The 9,785-nt window shown below is 39.5% G+C and overlaps 1 protein-coding gene across 1 annotated transcript; it reads left to right on the top strand.

Annotated features, from left to right (window-relative positions):
• LOC109822969 (wheatwin-2) lies at positions 4,613-6,124 on the top strand. Its single transcript, XM_020389255.1, has 2 exons — positions 4,613-4,911; positions 5,745-6,124. Exons 1-2 carry the CDS (start codon positions 4,654-4,656, stop codon positions 5,907-5,909), a joined length of 423 nt encoding a protein of 140 aa, XP_020244844.1. The 5' UTR covers positions 4,613-4,653; the 3' UTR covers positions 5,910-6,124.

Raw genomic sequence — 9,785 nt, 5'->3', positions numbered from 1 at the left:
ACATTGGAAGGTGCAGCTACCACAACAACGGGGATGTTAATCTTCCTACGCTTGCGAGTGAAGGAGGATTTAGAGGAGGAGGATGACAGATACTCCTCAAACTTCTGTTGGGCAAACTCGTACTCGACCTCTTCTTCAACCGGGATCCGGATCCGAGGTTGCGACACGACAGCCTCTACAGAGAAGTTGTTGGCTCCCACTATGGTCGCCAATGTGTTTGGGTCAAAATTTATTTTCTTCATTGTGATTGAATCTATTACAACTTCAGGCGTTATAATAAACTCAACAGAAAGTTAGTCCTTTTTTAAGACTTTTACACAATGGAAATAACTGATTACAATCTCTTTCAAACAACACACAGATCCTATTTATTAGTCTCTGTTTGCGTGGGATCTTTGCCTGTGCCGGGGACGTTGATATCTATGGACCGCCTACGGATCGGATCCGGTTGACCGAATGATTAATTAGAGCTCCTAGTTCACCAAGAAAGTATTCACTAAAGTACTGATATCGACCAAGCGAAATTAGTACTATTCTCGAGATTAAGGCCAAGCCTAATCTCAAGGAATGGGGGGACGGGGCTTCAGATCTCTCGAACTATCCCTCTTTATGCTGAAGAACTTCACCGAGATCAGCTAGCCTCCTCTGAAATTCGTGCTCCCTTGCTCTCCAACTCGGCAGCACCTCTTCGTCTTGATAATAATTCACTCCTTCTGAAAGGAGACCCTAGACTTGTATTTATAGGGCCCCGAATGCGGTTATTTGGATGAGAATGGGAGATTTGGACTTATCTTCAGTCAATAATGACCCACCCACATTTAGATATGATATCTAAGCAGTTAGAGAGGTTCTGGAACTAAAAAAATCGATCGAAATAGCCTAAAATGCGTTTTTGGACGTTATGAGCAGTTCTGGACGCGGGACAGACCACTGTGACCCGCACGTACGCAGGTCACCAAGTGGTGATCCGCTCGAATGCAAGTTACCAAGTGATGACCCGCTCGGCCGCGGGTCACTAAGTGGTGATCCGCTCGGTCACGGGTTACCACGCGGTGACCCGCGCGGTCATGGGTCACTCACCCTTGGGTGACCCGCGCGCCATGCGAGTTCTGAGCTTTTCAGTGTTTCCGGACTTTACCAGACTTGTACTTTCTACTGATTTGTGTATTTGATCATCTTGTTGACTTGTACGCTTTGTTAACTTGCTTCATGCGCTCGTTAGCTTCTTTACGGTACTTGGAGTTGACCGACAAGCACGGTGGGCACTTGGAGCTGACCGACAAGCATACGGGCAATTGGAGCTGATCGACAAGCATGGCGAGCACTTGGAGCTGACTGACAAGCGCGGCGGGCACTTGGAGCTGACCAACAAGCGTGATGGGTACTTGGAGCTGACCAACAAGCGCTTGGAACTGACCGACAAGCGTGTGGGCCACCAGCTCCGACAAGCGTGCGGGCCACTCTGGTAATGCTTCTTGACCCGGATGATGACATTCATTGTCTTCTTTTCGTCCCGAGCTACGTGCGGACACCTACAGACATTTTTTGACACCTACAATGGTCTTCCATTTTTCTAAAAGCTAAGCCTCTTCTGCTTCTAGTAGATCTAATCCTCGCAAACATCAACTTCAACTAAATCAACACAGGGAAGCTTCCCCTGTGAGTGTAGAATCTTCATGCACTTCTCACTCATGTGTCTCAGCCTATTGTGCCACAAATCTACACTCTTATTACCAGCTACAACTGTGAGGGTGTTCCTATTTTTTTACCATGGGCAACCACCATAGTACCATTGGAGATCTTCCACGAATCCCTAGTAAATGTTAAAACATAGCCTTCCGCTCCAAGCTGACCAACCAAAACAAGATTCCTCTTCATCTTTGGTACATATCTTATGTTCTTCAGATTCCACTTAGAGCCCTTCATCTGAATCTGCACACCGCCTCTTCCAACAATATTGCAAGGCTCGTTGTCTCCCAAGTATACTTTTCTAAAATCGCCTGCTACATAGTTCTGAAGAAGATTCCTATTAGCAATGGCTTGGAAAGAGGCTCCTGAATTAATTACCCATGAATCAGAATCATTGTCGATAGCAAGGATCAATGCATCTTGCACAATATAAGCCTCCGGCTCATTTGCATCCATCTTTGGTGCTTTGCAGACTGAAAACATATGGCCTTTCTGACCGCAATTCCAACACTTCCCTTTGATAGGATTAACCTTCGAGTTCAACCTCTTCTTCTTCGACTTCTACTGATTCCTGTTCTGGTTTCCCTTCTTCTGGATTCGGCCTCTCTGCTCGAGATTTAGAGCTGAACCTGAACCTTCTGATTCGGACGATTTCCTTCTAACCTCCTATGATAGAATCATGCTAACAACCTCGCTCAGCTTTAACTTCTCCTTCCCCGCCGAGTTGCTGATTGCAGTCACACAACCTGCCTAACTATTCAGCCACTACGATAGAATCAATAGGGCATGCACTTCGTCATCAAACATGATGCCCATGGAGATAAGTTGGTCAACAGTCATGTTGAACTCGCTGAGATACAACGTGAATGAACATCCTTCTGTCATCTTGAGGTTTGAGAGCGTCTTGACGAGATGCACCTTGTTTGCGGCTGACGGTTGCTCGTACATCTTCGCGAGCGCGTCCATAAGCCCCACCATCGTCTTCTCCTTCAATATATTGTGGGTGAATGATTTGGCAAGCGACAATTGGATCTGTCCTAGAACCTTTCGATCTAACATTTAGCAGTCCTCGTTTGATTCCTCCTTCTTCTTTCCCTTAGCCTTGCCCATCAACGGACGGTAAAGATCCTTCTGGTACAGATAGTCCTCCATCTACGACTTTCAGTAGGAAAAGTCTGATCCGTCAAACTTCTCAATTTCCGATTTGCTTTCCTCTGCCATAGCTCTTACACAAATCTTCTGAACGAAGCTCTGATACCAGTTGTTGGGGTTGAACACACAACCCATGTTCTTCTAGATCTTGTGCCGAAAATAAGCAAGAAGGAAATCACAACAAATAAAAGAAAACTTGCAAGAAAGAATAATCAAATAGATAATACCAAATTTAACGAGGTTCGGCAAACATGCTTACATCCTCGGAAGCCACACCAAAAAAACATTGATTAATTGAAGAAGATTACAATGTTCTCAATAGGCCTCTCTCTCTCTCTCTCTCTCTAAGATCTCTGTTCTCAAAGAGCCGTATAAACCCCCCTTTTTTTCGTGTTCTTCAAACCTTAAAAACATATCAAGGTATATATAGTATCCCAGCCTAAAACAGACTCTCAAATCAATTAGGAAACTGGAAATCCGACGTCGGTCGACCGGTGCAATGGCGTCGATCGACCAGCCAGAACGTCTGTTTCTTACAGGGTAGTGCACGTTTCGGTCGACCGGTGCCCTTACGTCGGTCGACTGGTTGATCACTATCGGTCGACCGACATCACTGTATCAGTCGACCGGCCAAAGCGATGTTTTTGGGATCGTTTCCTGCAATCGTTTCAGTCGACCGGCACACGTCCGTCAGTCGACCGGCACACGTCCGTCGGTCGACCGATGCTGGATTTTTCGGCTTCCTGACTGATTTTGATTCAGGTTTCGGTTTTCACACTTCCAAAACCAGCAGTTCTGTTATCCAAGAGAGCTCATTGAAGTTGTTAGGAAAGTGCATTAAGGGGTAGTGGTGGAAATAATGCACTTTCTAATGTTTGACTCATAGTCTCTGTAGCTTAATTAAATACGTTTGCTATTGTCTGTGTCTTTTAAGTTTTCTAAGTGTCCGTTAAACTTTCTAAGTGTCTCTAGAATTTACCTGCCGAGACTGTAAGCATGTGTGCTGGTTGTCATCAAGAAGATTGAACCTGAAATATGAAAATTCAGTTCTGTCAATAAAAAGTTTTTTGTTTATGAGCTCTGCTGCAGCATCTCTATCTCTTGCGAAGGGGCCAGAAGCAAGTCACCCTTGTATCATCGGGTTGGTAAAGTTTGACTAATGTTTTTAACTGCCCTAAAGTTTTTTTATATGTTCTCTTCCTGTACACATTTGAAGTGGTCAAAGAGACCAGCTAAATTCTGCTGACGATAGGAGAAAATTTAGAAAAGGAACGGATGGAGTGAACATATTAGTTCAAAATCATCGTAGAAAGTAACCAAAAAGGAATAAGATTACTTCAACGAGAGCAAGATAATCAGATGAAGATAAATGAAGAAACTAATATAAAAAGGAAACAAAGACCACAAGTTAATACTATCCAAGCCCAATCAAAGAAAATAGAGTTCTGACGTCATTTGAATTCATCAACCTTGAAATGGGGCAACGTGAGTTACATTAGCAGTCATCAAACCTGGTAAACTTGAACACGTAGCTTATATTTAGACTAGTCAAGGCAAGTAACAGCATTGATAAAATTTATTAATATTTATCCATAGACCAAATTACCACAATATCTCTGACCACATCTCTGACGATAGAAATTAGAGAAGAAATTAATCTAGAATAACGTACACAAGTCGCCATCTTTCATCAAAAAGCAAACTCATACACTCAACCCAAAATTCCACAACACGCCCATGTTTTGTTCTATAAATAGACCACAATTTCTCTCAATAGATGATCAAAAGCACATATCAATTGAAACGATACTAATGGAGAGGGTGAGTCTTGTTGCAGTGATTTTGCTCGGCCTTGCTGCTGCAGCGTGCGCGCAGCAGGCTTCGAACGTTCGCGCGACGTATCACTACTACAATCCCGCACAAAACAACTGGAACCTCAACGCGGTTTCTGCATATTGTGCGACTTGGGATGCAGATAAGCCTCTGTCATGGCGCCAGAAGTACGGATGGACCGCGTTTTGTGGGCCTGTCGGGCCTCATGGACAGGCCGCTTGTGGCAAATGCTTGAGGGTAAGATGGGGTCACTCATTATCCAAGTATGGATAGATCCTACACAGTACCATTGTTTGCAGGGATGACGCTAACTATGCTACACCATTTATACGACTTTTTACACTACAAGAAAGAAAATTATGGGCTCCCTTGCGGAGTCAATAATTTAGAAAAAATAAATAAGTAAAGAGTTTGGACCCTACACCTCTCTCTTGCAGTGTAAAAAGTAGTGTGAGTTGAGTGGTGTAATTATCACAACTCTTGTTGCAGATTGACCCCTTATGTGAAATGTTTTGACTAATTTGAAGTGTTTTTTTGACAAATAAACCTCCCAGAGGGTTAAAGAGTAAAAAAATCACGTCGTGTTGGGTCTTCTGCAACAATAGAACTTCAAGGGGTTTATCCTTGCTTTGCTACAAGGGGTTTATATGCAATTCACCCTTGTTCATTTTACTCTGTAGATAAATAAATGACCAAGCAAGAAAAACTTTAAGGAAAAATAGAGTTTGTGATCTTATTTAGTTTAATAAATGATGTAATTTTACATGTCATAAAAATTTATGAGAAAGAGAAAAATATAAAGGACATGAATACTAGATAATGTTGATTCAAGAACAACATATGAAAAATAACTTTACAAAAAATGGTGTCTCGTTGTCCAGATATTGTATATGAACTACAATTTTCACCTTCTTTCATAGTATCTTCATGCTTCAAAAAGGAATCTAGTCATCTAGGACAAAAGCTTTCCTCAAATAAGCTTCACAAAAGTTTCTATTTATAGTTTCATATCCTAGACTTGTTGAAGTTATAGCGTTATGTTTATGCAGTTTTTTCTCAATACTGTATAGGTAACTAATCAAGCAACAGGAGCTCAAGCTACAGTTAGGATCATTGACCAATGCTCCAATGGAGGATTAGACTTAGATCAAGGTGTTTTCGCTCAGTTGGACACGAATGGTCAAGGTTATGCTCAAGGCCATCTCACTGTCAGCTATCAGTTCGTCAGCTGTTAGGTTCACAATATGCATGATATATAGATTGTGAAAACTACAGTATGACTATAGAAATAATGATGCATATTGAAGTTATATGTATGCATCCATCCTTGAAGAAATAAGACTATCCTCGGTTGTAGAATGTTGTCTTCTGAATAAAGATTGCGTTATATGTAATACCTCTGCCTTTTCTCACTCAAGGAGAATACTATCTAAAATTTTGTTTTATTTTATTTTTTATATTTCCGGTATGAAACTATTCTTCCACATGAAAATGTCCCGTAGTGGATGTTCAAGCTAGGAGTGGAGATTCTTGGCTTTGGAAACAATTCCTGAAGGTTAGGGATGGAATTATCCAAGATTGGTGCTCTAAGTCTAATATGATTTCTAAGCTCCAGGAATTATGTGTGAATGACAAATTGATGCCGTCTCATATCTATAAATGGCATCGATATTCCTAAGCATTTGTTTGTTTTATGGCTGGCAGCTCTTTAGGCCACTGTATATTGCACTTGGTGTAAGTTCAATAGGTTACTTCGTAGAGCGGGTTTGAAGAGCTCTCAGCAGGTTATTAATTAAGTTTTGATTAAAGCTTATGTACTCACTTCTTTTCTTCATTCTAGCTAGTATACCTCTTGATAGAAGAGAGTGGGTTGGTTCTTTGTGTTGAGAGTTTTGCTGTATGAGCTAGTCACTGTTGGGATTTTATTTTTCTCAATCGACATAGTTTTGTTGCACAGGAATGCTAGTTGCTGATATGTATATATTGCACGTTGGTAACGTAAATGAAGTTTTTTGTCGACCCAAAAAAATTACAACAGCATATCTTCTATGATTAACGGAGTGAAGTGTTAGCTCTTGTTAGTCATTGATGGATAAGGATATACCCAAATAAGTGAGAAAAATCTTATCTTATAGATAATATATTTAACTAATTGTAAATGGATTAGAATTAGATCATTTCCTCCATCTAAATAAGAACGCACTTTGAAAAGAAAAGATATAATAGAAAAGAATATTGCCATCTCCTCCCTTCTCTCTAGATTATGTATTTTCGGAGTTAGTTGCGTGGTCATTCGTGGGAGTTTTTCGTCATCTCGGTGTAATTGTTTCCAGACTGTTGCTTAGAGATCGAGGTGCGTGATAATCCTTCCAAAGATCTTAATCTCTAAACAAGTGATTTATTTCCTATATATATCTATTGCATGATTTACATTGGTACCAGAGCTAGTTCAAGGTTGCTCGCATTCTTTTAGGGTTAGATCCAATTATGATTGCACCTTGTATTTATTTAAATTAGATTCAAAGTTTCTTGATAGTGATATTGGCCCTAGAACAAAAAAGTTACAATTTTGCTATTAAACAAAATTTTAATTAAAATTGAATTTTTCGTATAAAAAAAATCTAATTTTGACATATGGGATGTTAGATCTGCAATAAAAATTCAACCTTAATGATCTGGTGGGAAATTGTTAATAAATCAGGGATTTATTAAATTATTGTTTGAAATTAGAATACATTTTTTAATTTTTAGAAAAAATTCAATCTTTTTTGAATTTTCTAAATTTAAAAAAGTAAGAAAACCCTAGATCTCGTGCAGCTAGTTCTAGAGCACTGGCGGCAACAGAATAGAAGGTTGGCAGCTCCAGTGCGGGGCACTGAAGGCCCACTAACTGCTGCCGCCTGCGCTGGGCACTAGTGGTGGCGTTTACAGAAATAGAAAGCAAAAAAAAATTAAAGAGATTGAATAAGACTCACAACGATGGCGGGTGTTGGGCAGCTATCGCCAACAGCGGTGCAGGTGGTGGGATTAGGGTGGTGCAGCTAGGTAGCGCCGCCCTGTCGTGCCCTAGATTAGCCCCTAGGGTTTTTGAAATCATAGTGGCAAAGCCGTAAACAAAAACATTTTTAAATTTCACTTATGTTTTGATTTTTTGAAAAAATCGAAAAAACTATTTTAAAATTAGAAAATTGTTTAAAAATAATAAAAATATCTTAAAAATTCTAGGAAAATTTTAAAAAATATTTGATTATTTTCCTTTAGAAATTTTAGAAGTTTCTGATGTTGAGCCCACTAGATTTCATAATAAAATTATTTTTAGTTTTTTAAGAAAATAATTTTTGAACATTGGAAGATTAGAAAAAATAATTTTTGCACCAAAAATTTAATGTTAACATCCTAACACAATCGTGGAGATTTTGATGGGTAGATATTCTAAGGTGAGCACCTAGGGCGTCTCGCAATTTCACGAGAAACAAAAAACCTTAATGAAGTTGACAACATAAATAGGTTGTTAAATATTACAATGAAATTGTTTGTTTATGTTTGTCATGCAGCATGTTCAGACACATACCACTTTAAATAAATAAATAAATTTAAATGGAAGATTTCGAGTAGAGATGGTGATATGATTTAACTACACAATGTATTCTATCCCTAAGAAGTCTAATTCCATTTTCAAAAACTTTGTAACGTCATAACCCGTGGTTGGAGGCCTTGCGCTTTCTTCTCTTTGTTTAGAATTTAATTTTATTATTGGTATAAAATGCTTGATGAGATGGAGTATCCTTTGGAAAAGAACAATACTCCTTATATCTAACAATAATCTTAATGCACCAAGAATTAATATTGTTAGTAGTTCTCTTGCACAAATGGCTACTATGAACGTTATCACTGATCTCATCACGAGTGATAAGGTGAATGCGATAAGTATCTCCTGAATGATTAGGAGATCTTGGATTGTACTGCGATAGTAATGGCGGAGCTAGATTAGGGTTCTACTCCAGCTCACGGACGTGCTGCAGAAGAGTATAAGGCTTGGAAGCAAAGGGATCATTCTGTGGGATTTACTATGTTGCCTGCAATGAGGAACAATCTAATTAGGGAATTTGAAGGTCACCTAAATGCTAAGAGCCTTTGGGATGCTCTTGAAGCGAGATTCAGACACATCTCTTTGATGAGGATTCATGTTCTCACAATAATGTTAGACTTATATTAAATGTCTATTGTTCCACCTTCATATGATGGCCTCCATGATAATGGATCTTAGAAATGTCGGTGCTGCATTCAGTCAGGAGCAGCAGATTCAGGTGGTCATCAGGGCTTTACCTGACCCTTAGAGTAACGTGAGACTACTTTTGACTCACGTGGGTATGCTCAAGACCAAGGACGTGCCTACTTCGGCTATGATAGCTGAAAGCACAAGTCACAAGGCTAAGAAGCCTAAGAAAAAGGGATTTACTAAGGGGCATCCGCAATGAGTTCCAAAGAAGAAGAAGCTAGCGAAGAAGGTGGTTAAGCCAATTGTCAAAAGGAAGGCCAAGTGCTTCAACTACGATAACCGGCCACTTTGCACGTGAGTGTCCAAAACTAATAAAAGTAAACTCTCATCTTAGTCTAGCATGTGTTGCTAATTCTGTATACATTGCTGATTCTACTATTTCTTAGATGGTATACTAAAGTGCAATGGACCAGATATATTGGGAAAGATCAGGTTTCATAGAGTTTAGGAAGATTCCAGGTAGGAGCAAGAAGATTTACATGGGGAACGAGTCATATGCAAAGGTGTTGGGCATTGATGATTACAAGCTTCCCCTCCATTTAAGGAAGGAGCGGATCTTGAAGGATGTTTTATATTCCCATAGCATGCAAAGGAATCTTATTTCGGTTTCTAGGACAATATCTTTAGGATATGAAATTTATTTTGAGAATGGTTTAGTTAAATTTATTTTAACTGACTCTTTAATTGGTGTTGGACACAAGATTGATAGCGTATTTACATTTTGTTGTGACTTTTCAGTAGGCAATAAAACTACTTGATTTTCTATTTTATCTTATATTTATAAATTCTGTGATTAGATCCTATTGATGGCATAGTAGACTAGCATATTGGT

Source organism: Asparagus officinalis, chromosome 8, assembly GCF_001876935.1.
Source record: "Asparagus officinalis chromosome 8, Aspof.V1, whole genome shotgun sequence".
In the NCBI taxonomy this organism is placed as follows: domain Eukaryota; kingdom Viridiplantae; phylum Streptophyta; class Magnoliopsida; order Asparagales; family Asparagaceae; genus Asparagus; species Asparagus officinalis.
The sequence above is the reverse complement of the archived record's forward strand: the minus strand, read 5'-3'. Positions and strand labels throughout refer to the sequence as shown.